We start from the raw sequence: 27,393 nt of genomic DNA, 5'->3' as shown, positions 1-27,393 counted from the left end.
ACCAATTAACTATATCAGAATAGGAGAGAGAGGTTAGTTTGCAGGTCACAGGGTAGCATCTGTGTGAGCTTGTATGCTTGACTATTCCTTGCCAGACCTTCCAAATTTTACTGTTGTTCCTCAGATATATCCTAATCTGTTTTCATTCCCTGCACAGTATTTGGGTGTAAAGCATGTATACATTATGCTAAACTTAAGGTGATAATCAGGGATAGAAGCATGACAGAAAGCCATTTACTGAGCTTAGTCATTGCTCCTTCTTTGCTGTTCTGCGCCTAAGACTGAACCAAAAACTGAACCAGCAACATTTCAGCAAAGAGAACTTAAGGAGGATACTGGAATAGTGTCCCATCTGTCAGGACAAAGTTAGCCTAACTCTTCTATACAATTCTGATTTGTTTCACTACACATATGCAGCTTTGCATAGTGCTTAGAGATTGCTGGAGAGCTTTATAATTCATGAAATAATGAATCTTCGGTTTTTAACTTTGGAACAAGATGGTGAGTCATTTAGCCTTTTCTCATTAACCTTTCATTCCAAGTCCTGACGCACGAGGGAGAAAATGGGATGGCAGTTGGAGGTGATCATTACTGCCTATTAACCTATGTTATCCTACCTCATTGAGATATGAAATTTGTACTTGCTGTGTAATGAATTCCACAGGGGCTTGAAAGAAAGATACCAGAAAGGCTACATCGACGAGTGAAGGGAGTGCTAAAGGGCTGTTGGTGTTTTGCAGGATTAATTGGATTGTGTAGCCTGTACAACCATGGAAGGAGATTGTTTGAGCTGCATGAAGTATCTGATGTTTGTCTTCAATTTCTTCATATTTGTAAGTATCCTTGGATTTTCCGTCACATACCACCTCTTTCATATCTCTGCTTGCGAGGTCAATGCTGGCTATACTGTGATAGACTTTCTTCAATACAGAATTGCCCTTCAGTTTCATATATAACAGCATCTGAAACATATGTAACACCTCTCATCATAAGCTGCCAGGACACTTAACATCCCCATGGCTTGGTATCACTGATAAGGGGAATGGATACTGTTCTTCTAACAATTAGTAAGACCTGTGAACAGATCTCAAGACCAGATTTTCAAGCATTTATCCAATCACTGGTTAAATTGGCACCGTATAGTTTATTAAAGTATGGAATATAATTGCATTGTGTCTTAGAACTTCTTCTTCCAGCAACCATAAAGTTGCATAAAGAGCATGCTAACCCTTTTGTTGATCATTTCTAAGCCAAACTAACTAGCACTATTAGAATGGTCAACATAGCAATAGTAACAATAAGCCAGTGTAATATGGTGTCAAAAGTTTCATGCTACGAAGAAAATTGCTGAAGTTCAGCTTCCTGTGATGGTTGTGTTTTTTGCTGAAGAACGCACCTCTGGAAACGCACCTAGAATAATAATAATATATTGTGTATCTGTACAGTTTGTATAGTACAGGTGAATGATTTTGGCGGGCAGGGGAAGCTTATTTTGTAAGATTTAATAACATGGGATAAAGAATGTATTATACAGGTAAGGGACAATCTAGCAGCCCTGCCAAGCCCCTTTTTATATCTCAAAATGAATGAAAGCTTTGCAAAGATGGGGCCTATGTCTCTGATGTCCCTGAGGTTGTCCTATTGCTTCTTCCATGGATTCTACACAGGAAATAACTACACAGGAAGAGCTGAGCTATAAAGAAAAAATGGGCGCTTCCTTGCTATAAATAGCCCAGATAATGAAAAGTGTGTGTGTGTGTGTGTGTGTGTGTTGGTGGGGGAAATTGTAGGAAATGCACACTGTGAAAAAAGTAAGCTTGCATGGCAGAAAGCTAGCTTAGTCATGCAGCTATTGTGTTGGTTAGATCTCTTAGCTGGGGATGAACTCACTGGAGAGAATCTAGAAAGGAATTGAATGTCTTTATCTGAAATATTTCCCTTTTTGGCAGCTGGGTGGTACATCTCTACTGGGAGTTGGAATATGGGTCATAGTGGATCCCACAGGATTCCGAGAGATAGTGGCTAGTAATCCTCTGCTCTTCACGGGGGCATACATCATGCTGGCGATGGGAGCAATGCTCTTCCTGTTGGGGTTCCTTGGCTGCTGTGGAGCCATTCGCGAGAACAAATGCCTCCTTCTCTTTGTAAGTACTTTTGGCTCTTTCATATGTGGTTTTCTTTTGTATCTGCCTGCGCGGTATGGATAGCTGATTAGGTAATACCGGTACAGATTGTTTTGCAAATCCAATTGTTTGCAAACTGCAGTTTTTGCACAGTTGACAACTAAAGGCATTTCATCCTAATCTGCATGCAAGTTCTGCTGTACCGCTAATGAATTGCTTTTTGCGATCACTTATAAGTAATAATCATAACTACTTGAAAATAAACAAGAAGAACATGCAGATATTTTGAGCATGGAGAGCTAGTTGCCATTTTGCTGCCTACATAGGTAGATCTTTTAGGTTAACTTTGTGTGCAAGCCATTTCAAATTAAAACTCTGAAGAAGGTGACAAAATAGCAGGAAAAGGTAAAGAGATCTGTAGTGTGCTTAATTTTTGTTTGTTTGTTTTATTTACTTTTGGTTTGTTTTTAAGTGTAGGGTTTTAAATGTTTCAATTGCATTTTTAATCGTTATGAGCAGCTTTGAGGATTCTAGTAAAAAATAAACATTGCAGAACTTCCGTTGAGTAGATATGAATATGGGCTCCAGAGTCCAGTTGTAGCCTGATAAATAACATTTAATCTCAAATATTGAATGTTATTTGGGAGGGGAAAATTGTGCCTGCAGCTATGAATAGTGCTATAGGGTGGTTCAGGCTTCTAACAAGCTACAGTTCTCAAAGTACAGATGTAGTAGGGAATTGTGATTTGCTTAAGAGTAGATGCAGAAACATCTGATCTCCTCATTGCAGCTACAAAAGAGGAGACAATGAGAAGCACACGATATAAAACTTTGCTGCAACTCATTCATATAGTGGGAAATCATAGTTTCTTGTTACATCTGGTCCTGTAAGTACTTTAGGACAAAAGGACATAAAAAGAGCCCTGCTGGATCAGATCAAATGACTGACTGTTCTGGCAGTCTCTTTTCACAGTGGCCAACCAGTTACAAGACATCTCACTCATGCTTCACAGCCACTTCTGTTCAAGGGCATAACATCTAGCCCAGTTGGTTAGAGCGTGGGACTGATTATGGCAAGGTCCCATACGGGCTTCCTGTATATTCCTACATTGCAGGGGGTTGAACTAGATGACCAATGCCTTCCAATTGTACGATTCAATGATCTCTGATAACACATCACCATTGATAGCCCAATTCTCTATATTTTACCCCTATAAAACCACCTGTATTTTCATCAAGCGTGCATACACAAGTGCTCCCATAAGAACTTTATACCTTATCTGCACCCTCATTTTTCCCATATATCCATCAGCATGCAATATTTAGTCAGCCCTAGAGTCAAGAGTATGAAGTCCCCCTTTGTCAGCCTTCTTCAAACTGCAAGTGAACTCCAAAAAAGTAATCAATTAGTTTCTAAGAAGTCCTTAAGGCACAAAATTCTAGTGTGGCTGCAGCCCACAATGTTTGCCATATCATATTTGGGTACATGTGGAAAGAAAAACCTAAGGGTGTGGATGTGCGCATGTGTGCACACCATCTGGTTCAAGTAGATTTGGGTTTCATTATAATATACATTATAGCGATGCCATACATAATGAAAGGAAGCTTGTGATTGAAGTGGAAAGCTGCAACATTTTTGTTGTCCTAGTTCCCCACCCAGCCACCCTTCAATTTGCCTGTTATCCTATATACCTGAGGGTGTGCGTAATGGCTAAACTTTTCATTTGGTACGTCATTTTATTCGGTATAAAATGGGATGGAAAAAGTTATGTAAGAGTTTCCCCCCAGGAACAAGGGCTTCCCAAATGGAGGTTTCTTCCAAAGAGGGAGTGATGGGAAAGAATTGACTATGCAAAGCGATTTAGTGTGTGACTTGTGGAAATATTGGCCTGGTGAAATTTTCATATTTCTTCAGGAAGTTCAAATGAAGTGGCTGTTAACTGTAGCTGGGGTTGTGGGAGAAGTGTTACTTTCATGGACTGATCAAAATCCAAGTCCTCATATGAAGTTTTCAAAAATAGATGAGCCAGAGGCTTCCTGAGAGAGATTTTGCAGTGATACATAATGAATGCCTAAAGCTTTTAGCTCAAGTGTAAACTCAAGGCAAGCGTACAGCATGGGTAAGAGACAAGAGAGAAACATGCATCCCAAGGGAAGTTCTCAAGCTTCTTTCTGCGTAGAGATTATTTTTCATGTTATATTTTTATAAGAAATGTTGCAGTTGAATCTGATATGTTGCATCAAGCGTCAGGCTGTGTTGTGCTTCACAGCCCCCAAAGCTGTTGTTCTAGCAGTTGATCTTTGCAAGGTTGTGTTTTAAAAAAAACACAAAAAAACACTGCACACTCCTTGGAAGACTTAGAAATGAGCTTGCTGTGAAATACCCCTAAAGCCATTTCACTTGCTGCTTGATAAAATAGTGGGGTCCGTGGTGTATATTTGAATTTCGGAAGGCTACAAAAGAGTATAAATCAGACTTGGTGTACCCATAAGAAATTCCTTTGTATTACGAATCTGCCCCTTCCTCTTTCTCCACCCACATTGCAACAAAGGTAAAGGGGGAGGAGAACTAAGTACTGCTTGATCTAATTTTTACTGAGGACCAAACTGGCACCAGGGGGATCTCATTCAGGTGGTTAATGCGCTCATCTCCCTGGCCACAGTCCGAGTCCTGTTTCCCCAAGCCAGCAGCTAGACAAGGGCAGACTACGTGATGAGTTTCATGTTTAGTTTGACCCTCAAAACATTCCAGTATGCAAGTCATGGTATTATTTGCAGATACAGATGGGGAAATGAGGCTGAGAAAGAATCTTCTCCCATACCTTTGGATAATGAAACTGTGGATGGTCTTTTTCTCCATGTGAGAGTGTGGTTATTGTTATTGTTTATTACTATGTTATGTTTTGTGTGTTTTTGTGTTTTTATATTGTAAACCGCCCTGTGATCCTCAGATGAAGGACAATATAGACATTAAATAAATAATAATAATAATTTGCCCAATGACTCTGGGACAGAAAATCTATGTCAAAGTGATGGGGGCAAGGAGTCCTTGGCAGGGAGGCCAGAGAGTGGAGGATTTTAAGTGAGTTGGTATGATCAACAGTGAATCCATATGATCAGCAGAATGGTTTGTAAAGTAAAGCCTTGCAGTTTTGCAGTCTGGCGTGTCCCTGGATGTTTTGTTGATCTATGGATTTGGCAGATTTCTTCCAGCGTAGCTGCAGATTTCCTTTGCATGGCGAGGACAAATTCCTCACTCAGTTTGATTTATCGTTTTGATTATTTTGAGAGATTCTGTCCCAGCTGTTTGCTGTAGATGTACAGTGATTTGTCTGCCTTTCTTTTTCTCTCTTTCAGTTCTTCATGTTTATTTTGCTAATCTTCCTGGCAGAACTCTCAGCTGCAATCCTGGCTTTTATCTTTAGAGAAAATGTAAGTATTACAATGTCAGCATGGCGCCTTGCAGATTTTGGTTCAGGTGGACTTCAAGTTAGAAGGTTATAAGCTTGCTGAGTTGATATCTGTTAGGATGGCAGTGGACCAATATTCCCATTATTACTCCTGGTCTGAACATCATGCAGTTACCTGTTGAATGCAAGCAAAAGTAACTTGTGTCAAGTAGATGGTTTATGTGTAGAGGAGATAACATGCCCCCCAAAGGTTTCCAGAGTTAAGGAGCTTATGCAGGCTCATACTTTTAAAAAAATCATCCTCATTAAAATTGAATTAGCTTTAGTTTCATAGATCAGAGACAAAATTAATAACAGTTTGAGAGGTTAAAAGAACATAGCACAGCAGGATAGAAAGAAGTAAATTCATCATAAGTTATTTCATTTTGGCCAGTATGAAGAATCTGTCACATGCATGCTTTTCCAAGTCTGCAGTGCAATGCTTATCTGTCCAGTACCACCTGTACTGAAAACAGAGCTTTAAATCAGCTCAGATAGACCAAACATTCCTTTAATAAAACTGCTATCATATTTAGGCTGCCATTTTCCTCTTGTCTAGAGGATGGACTAAGCTGATGCCCTACCACAAGTCCATTCCATCTTTATTTGTGTGAGTTTTTCAAAAGAATGCACAAGTAAAATCTACATTTGAAATGTATGCATTTGTATGCATTTCTTAAGTAAAACACACGCTTTTTACTTATATGCATTTTCAATGCATTTTCCTCATAAAATATGTATGTTTATTGTCCATAAAACCCATATTTTTGTGCATACCTTCTGCTTACTAAAGCTGAATTGCAAAATCTAACTGCAAACAAGTTCAGGAGTGCAGATTTACCTACAATTCTCTGTGATTCAAAACAAAATACAAAAAAAGACAACTACACATTCCTAAACAAAGGGATTGGGTTTTTTGCTTTTACATTGGGGGGGGGTGGTCCTCGGTTGGGGGTGGGAGACCTGGAGCAATGACCAAAGCTTCCTAGGAACACCCAATTCCTTAGGAACGCTACTGTAAGTGTTGACTTGCAATATAGGCAAACATGAGATACTTCTCCTTTTTTTGCTTTCACTTGTTTTCTTGTTGCAGTTGTGAACACAGGAACCCCGCATTTACACCTTACATAGCCTAAGTTAGCTGGTGTGTCCTGGTGCGACTTCAGTTGCTTTTGTCCATTGTTCTATTTGGCAAATTCAATTTCCTGCAAAAAATTTGCTTTGCTTTTGTATTTTGCTTTGTATTTATTTGGCTGTTTTCTGGCACAAATCAGCAGCCTCATTTCTGTGTGTTTGGGTTTTTTGTTTTTTTAAAAAAAGAGCTAAAGATAGAGACATTTAGCAAATAAACCTGTGGGAATGGCAGAAAAACAAAGTATTCACTAATAGGGTGAGAATGAGAATGACACAAAGGAGCCTGTGGACAGAAACTTTGGCATAGTGTAACCCAATGCTCTATAAACACAGGGCTTGCTTTTAATTCCCCCATGTTTAAGGAAGTAGGTGGTCAGATTTTTAAAAACATTGCTAGCCCCAAGAGCCCATTGTGTTCTGTAGTAAGCTGCAGTGTAAGCTTCCAAGGGGCATTTTGGTTCACCGCTGTGGGAGCTTGAATAATGGTGTGTCTGAAACATATACCTTTCACTTGAGGTACAAGAAAACGTAAGATTTTTCCCTGTCCATGTAGAAACATACATACCTGCAGTTCAAACCATGCTCAAGGTTGCCTACCACATGAAAAAAATTCATAACGACAACATAACAAAAGTAGTCATAATAAATGAAACATTTTTTTAAAAAATACACAACTAAGCCAAACCATTTCCACATAAATCACAAGGACTAAAATAAAGATTAAAAAAATCAGTAGCAATAACCCCCAACCACAACTGCAGCCTCTGCCAAACAGCACCCTAGCCTAAGAGTCTGGGCAGCAACCTCAGCTTTTGTAGCTGGAGTCAGTCAAGACCCAGTCCTCCCAGGCCAGATGGAAAAAGGCCTGTGTGAGTATTAAACTTTCCATTCTAGTCACTCTTCATTTTTCTCTGGCCTTTCTGATATCAACTGTATGATTCACAGTGTTACCAATGAGCTCATTCTCCTGTTCCTTTATTCTGCCCATATCACCTCTCCCTGCCTCTTAGATTCTTTCCTTCCAAGATACAAGTTTTGGCCCATCTCTTTCTCAAGGACTTTGCAAATTCTGCAGCTCCCTGTTGCTAATTTATTGCTTTCTTAACACCCTTTGTGAGGGCTAAATAATTGCTACTAATAATAATAATGACACATAGTAACATTGTTACTAAGCTTTCTACCATCAGTTTGGTGCTTTTTTAACATATGCAGATTTAGGAAGCTGTTGTTGCAGGTTTGTGTGACTGATTAAACACATAAATTTGGGAAGACTCAGTGGTAAAGCAACTACAGAAAGTCCCAGTTTCAGTCCTTGGTATCTCTAGGTAGAAGTAGACATTCCTGCTTGAAACCCTGAAAAGTTGCTGGTCTGACTCAGTGTAAGGCAGCTTCCTATGTTTCTATGGGCTGTGGAACTGAAGTGCACACATTACTTACGTTATGCAGTGGTCACAATGAAATCCAGTAGCTTGATCTTGTGCAAAAAATTAAGATTGTGGTGTTGCATCCTCAACAGGGCTCAGATATGTACCTTTATTTCATTTTGCAGTTGGAACCCACTTCCAGTATTCAGTACTTCCAATTGTTTGTCACAACAGCCCTGAGAACCTTGGACTTACTCCCCACCCACAAATATTCCCAGTTCTTTGTTCCATCTGGCAAGTTTTCTCTTGATGTCCATAATCTCTCCTGTCCTCTAGCTGTGCATTGCTCTGAGGCTTCTCTTGACCCTCCAGAGTATATTTGGGGAGGACATGAAAAGAAAGGGGCTCATTGCACTAGTGAGAATCGTTGAGCTGGCTTCCGCTAGCACAATAATTTAGTTGAACAAGAACCCTAGTTGCTTTTTTACCCCAAAGTAGAGTTCACATTCTATTGCTTATATCCTCTTGTTAGTAATACAACCCACCATGTCTCTAGGCTCATGATCTTGGAAAGTGTGCTTCTGTTCATAACATGTGTAGACACTTGTGTTTGGGTGCCCATGCTATCAGGGACATATGTTATTACCTCTGTTTCCATGGGTTTATTTCCTTAAACAAGATGTACTTTGCTTTGTGACTTAGAGAAAAATGTATTTTCTTTCCTTTAAAGATCTTCAAGATCTTTACCTGTAGTAATATATTGCAGTATTTCAGTCGGTTGCTCCCATTAATGAATCTGTTGAAAGCAGAACAATCATCTCCCCCCCTTTTTTTAAAAAAAAGCCCTTTACTGGTTTGACAGGACTAATTGTAGTGTGTGTTTTATACAGAAGAAATTAATGAGGGAGCAAGTATAGTGTAACCTTGCAGCAGACTTAACAAGGATTTAACATCGGTTTAATTTTTCCCAAAGAGGCTATGTTTTCACCATTATTATTTTTTTTTAAAGACCTTAAAATAAGTAAAGAAGTGAGGTTTAGAAAGTCAATGCTGAAAGAGTCATATCTGTCCAAAGGTTAGAAGGAAATAATGTCTCTCTTCTCAGCTGGTGTTCTCTGCAATTGAACAGAAGGGAAATAACTGCACTTTGTAAGGAGTTTTAGATACCCCGTTTCAAGTAGCACAGGCAGGGAGAAAGCGTAATTGTGTCTTGGTGGCAACAGCTATTGCTCTATAAATAGCGACCACTTCCTGGGGATCTGTTGGGGTCTGGTCAATACAGCTCTTGTTTTCTGAATTTGTTGAATTCTTTCAGGACAGTGCAAATAGAAGACCTCACACATAGTAGAGGAAAACCACACACTTGCACAAGCTGTTACATTTAGGTATCAGCAGCCCAGGTGTGCATGTTTTTCTTTCCGTGTGTCTATGAACAATGGGGATTTGCTTTCCTGTGATTGTACAGTGTTTTTGAGCATGTTGCAGCATTAAGGGAGGCAAACCAAAATAATAGACTATGGGTGTGGCTGTGGAAACTATCCTTCAGGCACAAGCAGCATTCATTTCTTGCATCCAGCTCACCTAGTGACCTCACAACTCACAAAGCTTTCAACATATGTACTTGGCTGGGTGGGTGTGACACTTTATGGCTGCAAGGAGCCTCACAGAGCATTCTGAGAAGCATATTCTATAATCATTGCATTTTACAATGGCTATTGCGGCACCCTTGGTGGTCTTTCTGATATTAGCGCTGTGGCCCAAGCATCTTCTGCAACTTTGCAAGGGACTATGGAGCGCACCACTTAGATCACATAGCCTCCACTGACTCTCCTAAATGTATTGCTGCCCCAAGTAGTGTTCCTTGTGTTCCCGCTGTAGTTGAGCCAGCCCAGTCTGCCATATTAGCAGGGACGCTAGCAGGACAAGTAGGACATGTGCTGCCCATGCTATTCTTAAAGGTAAAAGGTAAAGGGACAACTCTGGGGTTGCAGTGCTCATCTTGCTTTATTGGCCGAGGGAGCCGGCATACAGCTTCCGGGTCATGTGGCCAGCATGACTGAGCCACTTCTGGCGAACCAGAGCAGCACACAGAAATGCCATTTACCTTCCTGACGGAGTGGTGCTTGTTTATCTACATGCACTTTGACGTGCTTTCAAACTGCTCAGTTGGCAGGAGCTGGGACCGAACAACAGGAGCTCACCCCGTCGCAGGGATCCGAACCACCGACCTTCCGATCGGCAAGCCCTAGGCTCAGTGGTTTAGACCACAGCGCCACCCAAAATATAGGTCTTTACTTGGCTATAAATGGGGTACCATATCAGGCTGTGTTCAGGTAGGGGGAACCTGGAGAAGAGACTCTGCAGAAGGTTGCATATGATGATAGGAAGCTACCTCATATAGAGTAAGACTCTTGGTCCATCTATCTCAGTATCGTCTACAGTTTAGAATCTATACTGAGTGGCAGCAGCTTTCCAGGATTTCAGACAGGGGAGTCTGCTTGGAGATGCTGGGGACTGAGCCAGAAAACTATCACATGTAAAGCTGTGGCCCTTCGCCATCAGGTGTTGTGGGCTACAACTCCCATCAGCTCCAGCCAGCGTGGCCAGTGGTTAGGGCTGATAGGAGTAGTAGTTCACAACACCTGGAGGGAACCACACGAGCTATCCCTGACCTAGTGACAATATCTTGGTGCACAATGCTTCCTTAAAAACCAGCATAAACTTGTGAGGTGGGAAGGTTTGTTTGGAGGGCGGGGGTGGCCAGTTGGCCCAGAATTACCACTTGAACACAGCTGTGTGCCATGTACACCATCCCTTTGGTTCAGTGTCAAGTGCTAAATCAACTAAGTGGGTGGATAAATATTTCCTAAGATAAATATTTGGAGTGCTGGTGAAGAGGTAATGTAATATGTTTTGGCCTACTGTTACTTCAGGCAGCCGAGCCACAATATGATGATGGAGGTAGAAAGTTGAAGGTAATTAGTTGTGCTGAAGTAACAGATCAGAGCGAAAGGATATTAAATATCCTGGCAAGTGTAGAAATTATTTCTTTGAGTGCGGCACTGTTCAGTGTAGATGCAGCCTCTCTGCACTTCCTTATTAGCTTATTGGCTTGTGAGGTGGTATTATGCTTAATGCTCTGCATAGCCCGTCTCCCTCTTGAGACAGATGTAATTGATAGACGCTTCACTGTCTGCCTTATGCTGCAACACAACTTTTCCTTGTACAACATCTTGTGTCCAAAGCTCTCACAGCACTATATGGGGTTAAATTATATAGTTAGAGGTAAATAATTAATAGCAGAGGGGAAAGAAGAAATTAAGAACCACAACAAGGCTTAAGAGAGATGTTATCTGCTGAGATTTGAAGTAGGGCAGATAGCAGTGAAGCAGACAGGCAAGGAATCGGTTTCAAATGGCTGAAGCTGTTAGAGGAGAAGAGCCTTCCCTTGAATAAAGCTCAGAGGGTTGGAGAAGAGAACAGAGAGGGGAGCAGCAAGGGAGAGTCAGCAACAGTTGAGAAGAGCTCACAGTTTAGAGGTTTAAAACAATGTTAGAAACAAAGTGGTTTTCAAAGTGCAAGAGCAAAAACCACTATTAGAAGTTTAGAACTTGAGTCTTATTAAAAATGAAGTGAATGGTGAGGCTGAAGACTTGTGGTTGTTGATTCACCACCCCCACCACAGAGAGTGATGTTTTCTCCTCTAAAAGAGATCATAGTCCCATAGTAAGAGACAGGTGAAAGGTTGTTCTCTTACAAGTGACAGCACTACAACAATTGCTGCTAGGTGCTATTTGTCATGTGTGAGGCTCATCGAGTAGCAGCTGGAGGCTGCTTTTCGTCAATAACTGCCACAACTTACTAAAATACCTCATTAGGAAGATCAGCATATTAAGGTGGTGGTTGTGCTCTCAATTGGAAGAAGATAAACAAGCTTTGCTGTAGCTGTGGAAGAATCCATTCTTCCTACTCTGCTTAGATCAGTCTGGATCCTTTTGAGAGAAATGACCTTCCCCACATCATGAGCCAAATGTTGCCTTTCAGAAAGCTCACACTAATAGCTATATGGCAGGGCGATGCTACTCCCAATTCATTTCAGCTTTCATAGCAGTAGCAATGCCTGCTGAATAACTTTTCTGCTGTTTAACAATTACAGGCATAGATGTGCCCTTCAGCACCTGAGGTCAAGTTCATATTGGGACTGGCAGTAGTTCTTTTTTTCTTGTCATTTCAAAATTTGCCTGTTCTTATAGTTGGGAGAGAAGCTGCTTTCTTTATCACCTCCTCTCCTCTCCTCACCCCCTTCCTTCCTTCCTTCTATAATGTAGGAGCATCCCAGGCACAAGGGGAGTTTGGGGAGGGGGAGGGAATGAGAAGATAGGGAGGAAGGTTTTTCTCCCTGCTGCAGCAGCAGGCAGTTAAGGAGGTGGGTAGAGGATCTCATTTTCTCCCTGGGCCCCCAAGCAGTTCTTCTTCAGCTCAGCTTGCATTCCAATCTGGAGGGAGGTCTGCTTAGAATACACATTCCAAGAGTGCCAAATTTGTATGCTGACATAGGTAATTATGAGACTCAGCAGCATCACTACAGAATACTGCATCTATTAATTCAAGTATTTTTATGCAGTAAGGATAGGACACAGAGAGACCTTCGCAGCCTAACACAAACCTCTAATAAAGGAGAGAAACAGTGCTTGGTCAAGTGCTACTGATTTTAGACTGCTTTGTTTTATGGATTTTTTTTAACACTGAAAATAAGCCGAGTGACTTATGTTATTAACTGCCTCCCGCCCCCACCTTTGTCCAGATACTTGGAACAAAGTAAAATGTTATACTAGTGAAAGGAAGAAGTTTCTTTTCTGGCCAATAAGCACAATCCCAGTGCTGGGCTTTGTTTTAGGTCAAATCTCATAAAAATCACAAACACAAACCTCAAACATTTCCTTTGGGATCACGCCTGTCAAAATAAAGGTTTCACTTTATATTCAAATGACTCTTTTGTTTCAGAACTGGTCAAAGGAAGCCAATTGGGACTATTACCAACTGTAATATTAGTTTCAAAGTCTGCACTTAGGAAACAGACAAGCATCAATAAAAAGTCTGGGCGGCTGTCTCCGCAGGATGGGAGCCTGGGCGGGTAAATTATGCAAAAGAAGGGAAGGGAAACACAATGCTGGAGCACATGGAGTGGCACCTTCTAACCCCGAGGCCCCTGACGGTTAACTCGAAGGGAACATGGCCTCTTCACATTGGAGTTGCTGGAGGTGTAGCTTCAACAAGCCCTCTGTGACTTCTGTGAGGTCTGCAGGATTTCCATTAATTTTAGTAATAAAGTTCCAGGGAAAAGAATTGAGATTCTTCTCAGTTTATTCCCAGCCTTTATATGAGGGAAGTGGCCTGAACTGGTATTTAATTTTCTGTTTTTATTTGCAGTTGTCATTCACCATGACAGTTGAAGATGAAATTAACAAAAGTTTATGAGCTTTGAACATGTACAGTGTTAAAGTATAATTACTGTCTGTAAAACTGGAGAAGCAGTGGAATGAGACAATACTGGGGTTGTTCACACACCATGCTAAACCATGAATGAGACTCAGCATACCTGAGCAAAGCATAGAGTTCGCATCCTTGCCCCTTTTCTCTCCTCCTTCTGAGCGGCTGGGAGGAATGCTTCCGTCTAGTTCAGATGTACTTTTAAAGAACCTTCATTTACTGTTTTGATCGGGCCTCCTGGTTCAAATGCCACATTAAAGCTGAGATTACCTTAAACTCAAACAATGTCTCCCTCTTGGCTTTGCAGGAAGAGACGGGAGTGCATGAGAAAAGTACAGTATTTCTCCAGGGTTTCCCAACCTCACCTGGGACCTTTGCATGCAGAGCATAAGCTCCACCACTGAACTGAAGTCTTTTCTCTCAAATTATTAGGTGGGAGGAGTGCCTTGAGCAAACTTCAAGGGAATATGAAGCCCCCTCATGCCATGGCCTTTTCTAGCTCAGAATAAAGGATATGGGTCAACTATCAATTTATCAGCAAGCATCTCTCAATGCTGGCTATCCTGGACCCAGGTGGAATTAGCACCCCGTCTCAATCACAAAAATTAAGACGACCTTGTAAGGTTAATATATGATGTGCTCAGAGCATTGGCAGCATCTAAGCACTGCTAGCCACTATATTTCTGCACTTTGAATAGAAGGCATGAATCATATCTCGTTTTGCTTCATTCTGTATGTTGCAGTTGACCAGAGAGTTTTTTACAAAGGAACTGAAGAAGCACTATCAAGGCAACAATGACTCTGACGTCTTCTCTTCCACCTGGAACTCGGTCATGATCACAGTGAGTAGTAGCTTGCCGAGTGCATCACTGCAGATGGACCCTGAGCCCTAATGAATGATCACTAGTCACCTTTAAGTAGCCTTACAAAGCCTAGACAGATATGTATGGTATATGATACAATGGCCAAGAGGTAAAATGTAATGACTCCCATCCATTTGCTGGGGAGAAAACGGATGGCAGACAAAACGCCACTCCCAATTTCTTCACAAACAGCTGGCTGGTATTTCTGGTTTCTTTTACACACGTGCAGCTGCATCAGCCTGGTGGATTGTCTGCAACCAAGCCTGATTCCATGCCCTATCTCAGGGGTAAGGAACGTGGCTCTTGAGACATCATTGGGCTTCAACTCCCATAAGACCCAGCCAGCATGGCTAATGGTCAGGGATTATGGGAACTGCAGTCCAGCAACGTCTGAAGGGCAACAGGATGCCCACCCCTGCTCTTCTTAGATCATGGTGAATGTGAAATGCTTTTCTAATAGTCCTCTGTAACTGATGTGACAATTGGTTGTGATGGCTTTCATTTTAGCATTATATTATTAAGAAGACAGGGAGAGACTAACCATAATGCTTGTCCATTAGTTCTGAAGATAGTCAAATATTAATCTCATCCTCCCATCAGTCAGGCACCGACAATATTTAATTACTTAAAATAAAAATAAACCAAGAGTCCTTTTGTACATTACATTTGGCCGTGCCAATGGAGCATCAGCTACAGGAAGATTTGGGCAGATAGGCAAGCAGGAGAGGATGTCTTATTCTACTGGATAAATCACATTGGCCATTATCCATAAAACTAATTACAACAACGAAAAACACTTTCATTCTGTGTTAAGGCAGGCTTTGTAGTTTTCCTTTCTATCTGTCTTAAACTCCCAGGGAAGCTGTTCCACTGTATTAAAAGCAATATTGAGATGTGTGTGTATTCTATGTCGAGGCAACCTACATTCTGCACCAAGAAAGGCTGAATTATGCAGTAGAAACCATGTGGATTTTACATGCACACGTTTGCTTATTTTGCAGAATTACTTTGTGTTGCTTAATTATGAGAAAGAGCAAATAACTATCCAGGGCACTAAAGACTGAGCACTAGAAACTCCCCTGAGCCAACTTTGATCTTTGAAGATTTCGCCATATGTTACACCCACAGTTTCCAGCTTGCCTTTGCAATCCTAATGGCTAGTCACAAGCTTTTTTAAAAAGGGTGGGTGGGGAGGAAAGAGGGGGGAAATGAAGCATGGAAAGCTTTGAGAGAATCTAGAATTGTGTGTTGTTTGTATGTCTGCAGAAGCCACACAGCCTTGAATATGGATGGTTCCTATGCATCTTCTGTCATTCAGGTTTCATATTATTTTCAATGGCTCTGTGATGCCTCCTATACTGTAAAGAGACAGTATCAACTATTTAATCACCTTTCCTGTCTGCTAGTTTGGCTGCTGTGGTGTCAATGGTCCAGAAGACTTTGAAACTGGCCCTCATCTTCGTCCCCTGTATTCACACGATGCAATTCCTGAAGCTTGTTGCCGACGGGAACTCCAATCTCGTAATGGAGCATTCATCAACAAAGAAGAGTGTCTCAGGGGTAATGATATGTATCAAAACCAACAGGTAAGGGCAACACAGAAATGGGATTTAAAACTATTGGGGGTGGGAATGTACTGTATGGTGTGTGCAAGCACCCATCTTAAAGTCCCTTTTAAAAAACACTTATTTCTGCCGAAACTGATGTAGACTTTGCCCCTTTCTTTTTTGATTAACACTGTGGAACAAAAGTGTTCAATGATCTTTCATGATGATTATCTTTCATGATGATTATCATGATGATTAGGAGTCAGGTGATTAGCTGTGGGAGGAGCTTATCAGAGCTTGCAGGGCAGCAGCTGAAGGAGGAGAAAAGGGTTTTCTTGTGTGTGTGTTTCTTTGTGGCTGATTAGCTGCTCTCCCTGTGCAAAGGTCAGAGGGGGCAGGGTTTCCATTGAGTCAGGTGATTAGCTGTGGGAGGAGCTTATCAGAGCTTGCAGGACAGTTTGATCCATCTTTTAGATTTAGGGGAGCTAGTCTCAAACGTTTGTTGGGGGAGACCTAGGTTTTTTGGGGGGGTTATTATGGAACTTTGAAGTGTCAGGCATAGCCCTATTGGCTTTAGCCCAAACGTAGCAGAGTTTTCCTGCACAGCGAGGAAGCTAGTTGCGGTGGTAATGACTAGTCAGCTAGACTCAGAATAACTATTTACAGGATTTATTAAAAGGAAAAATAAAACCAGCAGAGTTTCTGCATACAAATAAAAGCAAAATAAATCCTCTCTTTCTTTCTTTCTTTCTTTCTCTCTCTCTCTCTCTCTCTCTCTCATAACCATACACAGCACTTCTAACTCCTAACACACCTCACACCAAACTGAGCTAACAATCCCTTGATAACAGAGTTGAGTGCTGGTCGTTAACCAATCAGAGTGAGTAGTTTCTAGGTCAAGCAGACCTGGGCTTTCTGCCAAGAGTAAATTGACACCAGCTTGAGTTAATTGGTGAAGCTAGAATCTGCAAGTTTCCCACGAGAACCAATTAACAGAAACTGAACACCCCCTCACAGATTCTGCTGAACAATTAACTCCAAATACACCTATGTAGGAGATTATTTTTCCAGCAAACCTAAACCCTTGCACATTCGCTTGTTCTTTATCTTTGCCAATGGTTTAGTTAATACATCTGCTACATTTCCTTCACTTGATACATAAGTACAGGTGATTACATTGTCTTGTACACAGCAACGTACATTTTGGTATTTTACAGAGATATGTTTGGAACGCGATTTGAAACCCTCTGTTTTACTTAAGGTTATACAAGCTTGATTATCAATGTAAACTTGTACTGGTTCTCCACAATTTACATTTAAATCTGCCATCAAATGCTTGAAATAAATCACCTCGTTGCACAATTCACTCAATGCGGCGTACTCTGATTCCGTTGATGACACACTTACAACGTCTTGCTTGCGTGACCGCCAGCTGATTAAAGCTCCACCGACCATTATAACTAGTCCTGTGACAGATTTTCTATCTGGCAAATTTCCCCAGTCACTATCACAATAGCAACTCAACATTTCGTCCTCTGAAGAATTTAATTGCAACATATAGCCAATTGTCTGTTTGAGATACCTCAGAACTTGTTTTACCCCTTTCCAGGCATTTAGTGTGGGTTTTGAGACCAATCTACTTAATATGCCTACTGCATAGCTAATATCAGGTCTGGACCACTGTGCTAGATACAATAAACTTCCAATTACAGAGTGATATACATCAGGATGTTCAAATTCAGGACTCTCATCTATGTGAAGTGTTTTTATGAAACCTGGATCCATAGGCACCGCTGCCCCTTTGCAATCCTGCATCCTGTATGTAGTCAGTAGTTGTTTAACTTTGTTCTGCTGACTAATTAGGCAGCTGCCATCTTGGGCCCAGCACACTTCCAACCCTAGATATGTCCTAACCGGGCCTAAGTCCTTCACTTTGAACTTACTGGACAATTGCTTGGCAAACCTTTTAGTTTGTTTATCTGTTTTGCAGGCATACAATACATCATCTACATAAATCAGACAAAACTCTTGATCACTGCCTGTACCACGTACATAAACACAATTGTCAGCTGTACTCTGCTTGAAACCAAATGACACTAAGGCCTCATGGAAACATTTGTTCCAAGATCTTGCAGCCTGTTTGAGACCATATAGAGCTTTGTTTAATTTCAACACTCTATTGGAACCTGTCTCATAACCAGGCGGTTCGGCTAGATACAGGTCTTCTGATATTGATGCATGTAAATATGCAGTCTGGATATCAAAATGGTTTAACAGGAGTTTTCTCTTTGCTCCAAGCGTTAAAATCAGCCTTACACTGTCCCCCTTAGCAGTAGGGGAAAAAGTCTCGTCATAATCTTTTCCAGGCCTCTGAGAATATCCTTGAGCCACTAAACGAGCTTTGTATTTGTACTCTCCTGTCACCAGAGGTTTAAGTTTGTACACCCACCTGCAGCCTACAATCTTTGCCCCCTCAGGCGCTGCTACTGGTGTAAAAACCTTGTGCTCATTCAGAGAGGACATCTCTTCCTCCATTGCCTGTTTCCAGAGCTCCGCCTCCTCTTTTGGTAACTTTAACACCTCCTGAAAACTCTTGGGCTCTGCAATTACACTAAACACATTTGCAGTATCTGGGGAAAAACGCACCGGAGGCACTCCTTTGTTTTGTCTTTTAGATCTTCTGGGAGAAAATTTTTCTTCTGACCCACTTTCCTCCTCAGAACTACGACCTCTCTTTTGTTGCTTAGCAACTGGTCTTTGGCTAACTCCACTTTCTTGAGAGCTCTTATCTGAACTTTCCTCCCCCTCAGACTCTGATTCTCTGTGTCTACCTTCAGAGTCAAGGAGCTCCTGGGAAGGTTCAAACCAAACCTCAGTATTGGCATGTAGTCTCTCCCAGCCACTATGTTCACAAAAACTGGCATTCCTGGAGATCACAATGCCATTCGTCCCTTCAGCAAAACGGAAACCTTTTCCCAGCTCCTGGTAACCCACAAACACTAACTGTTTGGTCTTAGGATCTCCCTTCTTCCTCATTTGTTTCGGAATTAATACCCAGGCTTTTGATCCAAACACATGCAAATGGTCAATTTTGGGTTTTTTCTGGAACAATTTAAAGTACGGAGTTGTACCTATTGTTTGATGAAAAAGCCTATCTTGGAGATAACACGCGGTGAGCATGCTCTCCCCCCAATAAGACATGGGCAAATCAGCATCATCAAGCATGGCAAACATCATATTTTGTAAAGATCTGTTTTTTCGCTCTGCAACGCCATTCTCCTCTGGGGAAAAAACGTTCGTTTTTCTATGCCCAATGCCACGCTTTTGTAACCAATCTTTAAAGGCATTTGACATAAATTCGCCACCTCTGTCCGTCTGAATCCTTTTGAGTTTAACAGACAGAAATCTTTCCACAGATGCCACCCAGCCTTTAAACTTAGTGAACACGTCACCCTTATTTTTCATGGGAAAAACCCAAGAATAACGCGTGGCATCATCCACAATTGTTAGTGAAAAACGCGATCCACCCCTGCTTACAGCAAATGGACCAATTACGTCCATGTGAACCAGCTGTAGCGGTGACTCACTAACTCTGTCACTTCTGGGGTAAGAGACTCTGTGGGTTTTAACCTTTTTACAAACATTACAATCAAGGTACTTGTTACAACTCTTTAAATTACCCCCATCAGCCAATTCAGACATTTTTAGTACACTTTTCCAGCAAGCATGCCCCATTTTCCTATGCAATAAGTGCACACAGTTGTCATGTATAGCTTTGTTATTCACTGCAGGCTGAGATTTACTGACTACTGCTGCAACTTGAGATCCTGCTTTAAGCCAAAACAAGCCTCCCTCTGGCTTAGCAGTGCCTAAAATCTCACCAGCCTTCTTAATAATGCAACTGTCTCCTTCAAAATACACTTTAAACCCAGCTTTTAGCAAACAATCTACAGACATCAGATTGCTCCTTAATGAAGGCACACAAAGTACATTTTGCAGGCATTCACGAAGACAAGGAACAAAAACTGCACCCCCCGAAATCACTTCGGAAGTACTTCCGTCTGCTAGAGCCACCTGGCTGCGCTGTGCTGAGTTCTTGGAAACAAACAATTCATCTGAATTTACGATGTGGCGAGACGCTCCCGAATCGACCACCCAGACCGCTTGTTTCTCATCAGCAATCTTGACCTTGGCGGTCACCAGCTGAGCCGACTGTTTTCGTTTGAAGAATTTCTTTTTATGCTGCTGCTGCTGCTGATCTCGTCTCTGCTCCTGCACCGGCAACTGAGACTTGACCAACTCCGGACATTGTCGTTTTAGATGCGCTGAAGACCCACATCGGAAACAACGCCTAACAGCAAACGCTGACTCCTCACCAGTACGCTGCTTTTGCTCCACCTCTGGCACGGCATGAGAACTCCTTCCAAACCGCCCGCCGGTAGAAGTCTCTGCAGCCAACACCCTTTCTTGCCTCTTCTGCCATTCTTCAATCAAACGCCCAGTAACGTAACTGACTGATAAATCACGCTCCTGTATGCCTTCTAGAGACAAAACTAAATTATCCCAGCTTTCCGGGAGAGAACTCAAAATAATAGCCACCTTCTCCTGCTGGTCTAACGCACAGTCTCTTTCCTGTAGCGCAGCAAACTTTAACTGTAAACTGTGTAGGTGTTCCTGCATTGTAACCCCAGGCTGTAACATTGCCTTGTACAATGCCTTGCGAATGAACAGCTTGGAAACCGCTGTCTCACGCACATGGAGTTCTTTAAGTGCTTGCCACACACCTCTAGCTGTCTTGATTCCCCTTACATACGGCAACTGGGAATCTTCCAGCCCCAAGACAATTGTGGCCCTTGCTCTTTGGTCTTTATCGAGGTCTTCATCATCAGGCTTCGTAGGAAACTTACTCACCACTTGCCAGAGACGATCCCTCTGCAGCACTGCCTGCATGCGTTCCGACCACAGCAAGTAATTGGAGTCATTCAGACGCTCAAAAGCCATCTGAACTGGTTGTGAGGCCATCTTGAGAGCGATGTCCCTGGAACCCGGAACCAGCTACTCACGACCACCGAGAGAGAAAACAGGAACCACAGCACCCAGCACTCACACGCTGCAGCTGTTGTCCTTGCGTCCACTGCGTCACCAGCTCACCACAGTCAGGAACCAGCCAGAGTCCATCTGCTGCACCAACAGGAACAACAACTTCTGGAACTACTGGAACCAACACCGTTGATGCTGACACCACCGCAACTCAGGCTGGCAGCACAATGCCCATAACCTTATGGAACTTTGAAGTGTCAGGCATAGCCCTATTGGCTTTAGCCCAAACGTAGCAGAGTTTTCCTGCACAGCGAGGAAGCTAGTTGCGGTGGTAATGACTAGTCAGCTAGACTCAGAATAACTATTTACAGGATTTATTAAAAGGAAAAATAAAACCAGCAGAGTTTCTGCATACAAATAAAAGCAAAATAAATCCTCTCTTTCTTTCTTTCTTTCTTTCTCTCTCTCTCTCTCTCTCTCTCTCTCATAACCATACACAGCACTTCTAACTCCTAACACACCTCACACCAAACTGAGCTAACAATCCCTTGATAACAGAGTTGAGTGCTGGTCGTTAACCAATCAGAGTGAGTAGTTTCTAGGTCAAGCAGACCTGGGCTTTCTGCCAAGAGTAAATTGACACCAGCTTGAGTTAATTGGTGAAGCTAGAATCTGCAAGTTTCCCACGAGAACCAATTAACAGAAACTGAACAGGTTATTTGTCCTGTCTTCACGCTTTTTAAGATGGAGGACCACTGTAGCCACCCCCAACGACACGTTTTCAAGATGGAGGGTGAGAGAACAGCTGCAGTCGCCTGCGGTTCCTGCGCAATGTTTGCCATCTTGTCAAAGGTTGCAGGTAGCTTTACCTGCAGCAATTGTATGTTGATTGCCCTCTTAGAAGACAAAGTCCAGCAACTGGAGGAACGTGTAGCTATGCTCCAAAGAATTAGAGAGCTGGAGCTCTTCTTGGAAGCAACAGAGAACACCGTCTCCACCAAGGAGGAGACAGGGGACACCCCTGAAAAGGAGGCTAGTTCACCAACACAGGTGCCAGATATATGGAGAAACGTGACTCAAAGAAGTAGGAGGCCCAGGGTTCACTCTGATTGTTTAGAAATACACAATCACTTTGAAGTCCTCTCCCCTAGCATGGAAGACGAAGAACAGGCTCCATTTGAGGATCTCTCCCTCATTACAGTCGATCAGGTATATGAAGACGAGCAGCAAAGTCAGTCCTCAGGGAATGTGCAGGCGACCTTGGAACGGACAGCTCACGGAAGAACCCCGACCAAACCTAAGAAGAGGCGTGTAGTGGTGATAGGGGATTCTCTACTGAGGGGAACAGAAGCAGTGATCTGTGGGCCTGACAAGATGTCTCGGGAGGTGTGCTGTCTCCCCGGGGCTAAGATCCAAGATGTAACTGAACGACTGCAAGGAATCATAAAACCCACTGACAAATACCCCTTCCTCTTGGTTCATGTGGGAAACAATGACACTGCAAGCAATAGCCTCCAGAAGATCAAAAGAGACTACGAGGCTCTGGGCAGGAAATTGAAGCAATTAAATGCACAAATTGTCATCTCATCTGTCCTCCCAGTTGAACGACGTGGCCCAGGGAGAGAGGGAAAAATAGTGGAAGTGAACAGCTGGCTTCGCAAATGGTGTAAACAGGAACAGTTTGGATTCTTAGATCATAGACTGCAGTTTCTTGAAGATGGACTTCTGGCAAGTGATGGGCTGCACCTCACAACAGTTGGGAGGAATGTTTTTGCCAAAAATCTCAGAAACCTCATCAGGAGGGCTTTAAACTGACTATGTGGGGGAGGGAGACAGTGCTCCTGAAGGTAGGAGTCTATCAATTGATGAAGATGATCATCCAAATGCCATAGACCAAATAGAGCAGCACGCAGACCTAGTGGTGGGAGGAAAAAATCCTTAAATAAGAGACATGGGGGAATGATTAATGGACTTCAATGTCTGTACACTAATGCGCAAAGCATGGGAAATAAACAAGATGAGCTTGAGATCTTGGTACAGCAAACTAAATATGACATAATAGGCATCACTGAAACCTGGTGGGATAAGTCCCACGATTGGAATGTAATAGTGGAGGGATACAATCTATTTCAGAGAAACAGACCAGACAAGAAAGGAGGAGTGGCGTTATATGTCAGGGATGTATATACCTGTGAAGAGATCCAAGATTTAGGACCTCAAAGCCAAAGTGAGAGCATTTGGGTCAAAATTAAGGGAGAGAAGAATAACAGAGACCTCATTGTGGGAGTTTACTATAGATCCCCAAGCCAAACGGACAACATAGATGATGCCTTCCTGGAACAGATGGCCAAGCATGCAAAAGGAAGGGAGATAGTAATGGGGGACTTCAATTACCTGGATATTTGTTGGATGTCAAACTCAGCCAAGAGCATAAGGTCAAACAGATTCCTCACTGGCCTTGCAGACAACTTCATTGTCCAGAAAGTGGGAGAAGCAACAAGAGGAACAGCCATTTTAGATCTGGTCCTAACCAATGTTGATGACCTGGTTAGTGGGGTAGAAGTGGAAGGATCATTAGGCACGAGTGATCATGCTCTTCTGAAGTTTACTATACAGCGGAAAGGAGCAGCCAAGCATACTAGGACTCAATTTCTTGACTTTAAGAAAGCTGACATCACAAAACTTAGGGAAGTGCTGGGTGAGATCCCATGGACAGTAATACTAAAAGGAAAGGGAGTTCATGATGGCTGGGAGTTTGTTAAGAGGGAGATAGTAAAAGCACAACTTCAGGCAATACCAATGAGACGGAAACATGGAAGGTGCCTAAAGAAGCCAGGGTGGCTATCTAAGGAACTTTTAACTGAGTTAAGATTAAAAAAGGATGTGTACAAAAAATGGAAAAGGGGGGAAACCACCAAAGAGGAATTCAAACAAATAGCCAGCACATGTAGACACAAAGTCAGAAAAGCTAAAGCACAGAATGAACTCAGGCTTGCTAGAGAGGTTAAAAGCAACAAAAAAAAAGGCTTTTATGGGTATGTCCATAGCAAAAAGAAGAACAAAGAAACAGTGTGGTCACTCAGAGGAGAAGATGGTAAAATGCAAACAGGGGACACAGAAAGGGCTGAACTCCTCAATGCCTTCTTTGCCTCAGTCTTCTCCAATAAAGAAAACAATGCCCGACCTGAATAATTTGGAGCAAATGATTCAGCAGAGGAAACACAGCCCAGAATAACTAAGGAGATAGTACAAGAATACTTGGCTAGTTTAGATGTATTCAAGTCTCCAGGGCCAGATGAACTGCATCCAAGAGTATTAAAAGAACTGGCAGATGTGATCTCAGAACCACTGGCAGTCATCTTTGAGAATTCCTGGAGAACAGGCGAAGTCCCGGCAGACTGGAGGAGGGCAAATGTTGTCCCTATTTTCAAAAAGGGGAAAAGAGAGGACCCAAATAATTATCGCCCAGTCAGTCTGACATCAATACCAGGGAAGATTCTGGAGCAGATCATTAAGCAAACAGTCTGTGAGCACCTAGAAAGGAATGCTGTGATCACCAATAGTCAGCATGGATTCCTGAAAAATAAGTCATGTCAGACTAACCTGATCTCGTTTTTTGACAGAATTACAAGCCTGGTAGATGAAGGGAATGCAGTGGATGTAGCCTACCTTGATTTCAGCAAGGCATTCGACAAGGTGTCCCATGATATTCTTGTAAAGAAGCTGGTAAAATGCGGTCTTGACTATGCTACCACTCAGTGGATTTGTAACTGGCTGACTGACCGAACCCAAAGGGTCTCATCAATGGTTCCTCTTCATCCTGGAGAAGAGTGACTAGTGGGGTGCTACAGGGTTCTATCTTGGGCCCGGTCTTATTCAACATCTTTATCAACGACTTGGATGATGGACTCAAGGGCATCCTGATCAAATTTCCAGATGACACCAAACTGGGAGGGGTGGCTAACACCCCAGAGGACAGGATCACACTTCAAAATGACCTTGACAGATTAGAGAACTGGGCCAAAACAAACAAGATGAACTTTAACAGGGAGAAATGTAAAGTATTGCACTTGGGCAAAAAAAATGAGAGGCACAAATACAAGATGGGTGACACCTGGCTTGAGAGCAGTACATGTGAAAAGGATCTAGGAGTCTTGGTTGACCACAAACTTGACATGAGCCAACAGTGTGACACGGCAGCTAAAAAAGCCAATGCAATTCTGGGCTGCATCAATAGGAGTATAGCATCTAGATCAAGGGAAGTAATAGTGCCACTGTATTCTGCTCTGGTCAGACCTCACCTGGAGTACTGTGTCCAGTTCTGGGCACCACAGTTCAAGAAGGACACTGACAAACTGGAACGTGTCCAGAGGAGGGCAACCAAAATGGTCAAAGGCCTGGAAACGATGCCTTATGAGGAACGGCTAAGGGAGCTGGGCATGTTTAGCCTGGAGAAGAGGAGGTTAAGGGGTGATATGATAGCCATGTTCAAATATATAAAAGGATGTCACATAGAGGAGGGAGAAAGGTTGTTTTCTGCTGCTGCAGAGAAGCAGACACGGAGCAATGGATCCAAATTACAAGAAAGAAGATTCCACCTAAACATTAGGAAGAACTTCCTGACAGTAAGAGCTGTTTGACAGTGGAATTTGCTGCCAAGGAGTGTGGTGGAGTCTCCTGCTTTGGAGGTCTTTAAGCAGAGGCTTGACAACCATATGTCAGGAGTGCTCTGATGGTGTTTCCTACTTGGCAGGGGGTTGGACTCGATGGCCCTTGTGGTCTATTCCAACTCTATGATTCTATGATACTTTCCACAATCCTTCAATGTGATTTACTGTTGCCCACCTTTTTCAGATGAGGAACTGAGATTGAGAGATGGTAACTTTCCCAACACCACACAGTGTGCCTATAGAACAGGAGAGAAAGTTGAACCCAAGGATCTGTGATGGCTTTCACAATTGCAAACCATCCGCCATACAGAACTGAAACCTGTTTTGTGTTTCTTATAACTGGCAGAAGTAGTGAAGGCAGTCCCTGCCCAGCTCTTTTGGGCAGCATATTTGTTCCAATAGTTGCAAGGAATATTCCCTTCTTTCCAGTGCCATCTAGGCAAAATCTCTGCTTCTCAAGTTCAGTAGAAGCAAAGAGGCCAAGTGATCCATGTAATAATGTACAAGGGGAGAGTGAGTAGTCCTGTGGGCAGGTGTGGTGTGTGTGGTGAACAAGAGATTATTTTGGAGTAAAGTGCCAAAACATGAGGAAACATGGGCAGGAAATTGAGGGACCTGGAATGGTTGATACAGTGTGGCAACTTGGAGATCCAAGAGTGATGCCATTGGCTTGAGGATTCAGTATTATCGACATGTAATTTTGTTATTTACCTACCCTGATTTGATGTTATAAACTATATCCAAGGCAAGCTGGAGTAGATGCAGGCAGAGCAATCCAAACACAGTCTAGTGGGGCAGGTGTGTGGATGGAAGAGATGTCCCTCCTCTCAACTCTGGCGGTTAAACCAGCCTGCTGCCAAACATGCTGGGTGGGCAGGACACCCACTGACATTTTCCCCCACCAGTGGTGGCCAGCGGTAAGTCCCTACACGTTCTGAGGGCAGGGAGAGTGTGGGGCTGAGTTGGACCTTAAGATGTGGTCTCACAGCTGCCATGCATTGGGCCTGGCCTGAAGCTAAGAGCTGTGCCAGCCCAGAGCTGGCAAAGGCATCAGGCCCTGCCATCCTGCCTATGTTTTGCTGTTGCTGTTGCTGTTGCTGAGGCTGTGGATACAGTGGTGGCCCAACCTCCGCAGAGCCCTGGTGGTGCACCCTTAAAAGGGAATAGATTTTGCAAAATGTTGGAAAACTTGAGATCTTGCCAAGCCAGAGAGACGACGTGAACTTCTTCTAAAGGTGGCAGGTTTTGCAATTTTCATTGCCATAGAATGGAGATGTTGCAGTTCCGCTTCATGATCAACAACATCATAATTTATTTATACCCCACCCATCTGGCTGGGTTTCCCCAGCCACTCTGGGCAGCTCCCAACAGAATATTAAAAACACAATAAAACATCAAACATTAAAAACTTCCCTAAACAGGGCTGCCTTCAGATGTCTTCTAAAAGTCAAGATGGTAGCACCTCAGAAAAAACATACTAGTTGACCTAGACTCATTCAGTATTGTAAAACTAATTAATGACTGTGTCTGGAATTCAAGAACTTGCATCTCCAGAGCTGGGTTGAAAAAGAAAATTTAAGTCAGCTTGTTGAACTCTTTTCCTTTGCAACATGATATGTTTGTTCATCTGTTTACGTATCTATGCATCCTGTAGAACAAATGGGGTCTCTGTAGTTATATTTCTGTCAGCCTTGCTGTAACTCCTGGATTATG

The 27,393-nt window shown here is 42.6% G+C and overlaps 1 protein-coding gene across 3 annotated transcripts in view; it reads left to right on the top strand.

The window, feature by feature from the left end:
- Positions 1 to 27,393, top strand: part of TSPAN18 (tetraspanin 18) — a 176,980-nt gene that overhangs the window by 139,429 nt on the left and 10,158 nt on the right. For all 3 annotated transcript variants that reach the window (XM_083465664.1, XM_083465666.1, XM_083465665.1), the window contains 5 exons: positions 741 to 833; positions 1,950 to 2,144; positions 5,481 to 5,555; positions 14,304 to 14,402; positions 15,830 to 16,009. In XM_083465664.1, the coding sequence (XP_083321790.1) occupies positions 771 to 833; positions 1,950 to 2,144; positions 5,481 to 5,555; positions 14,304 to 14,402; positions 15,830 to 16,009 (612 nt within the window). In that variant the 5' untranslated portion in view covers positions 741 to 770. The remainder of the gene's footprint in view (positions 1 to 740; positions 834 to 1,949; positions 2,145 to 5,480; positions 5,556 to 14,303; positions 14,403 to 15,829; positions 16,010 to 27,393) is intronic.

This window comes from Podarcis liolepis (genome assembly GCF_965112155.1).
Source record: "Podarcis liolepis genome assembly, chromosome: 1".
Taxonomy (NCBI): Eukaryota; Metazoa; Chordata; class Lepidosauria; order Squamata; family Lacertidae; genus Podarcis; species Podarcis liolepis.
The sequence above is the reverse complement of the archived record's forward strand: the minus strand, read 5'-3'. Positions and strand labels throughout refer to the sequence as shown.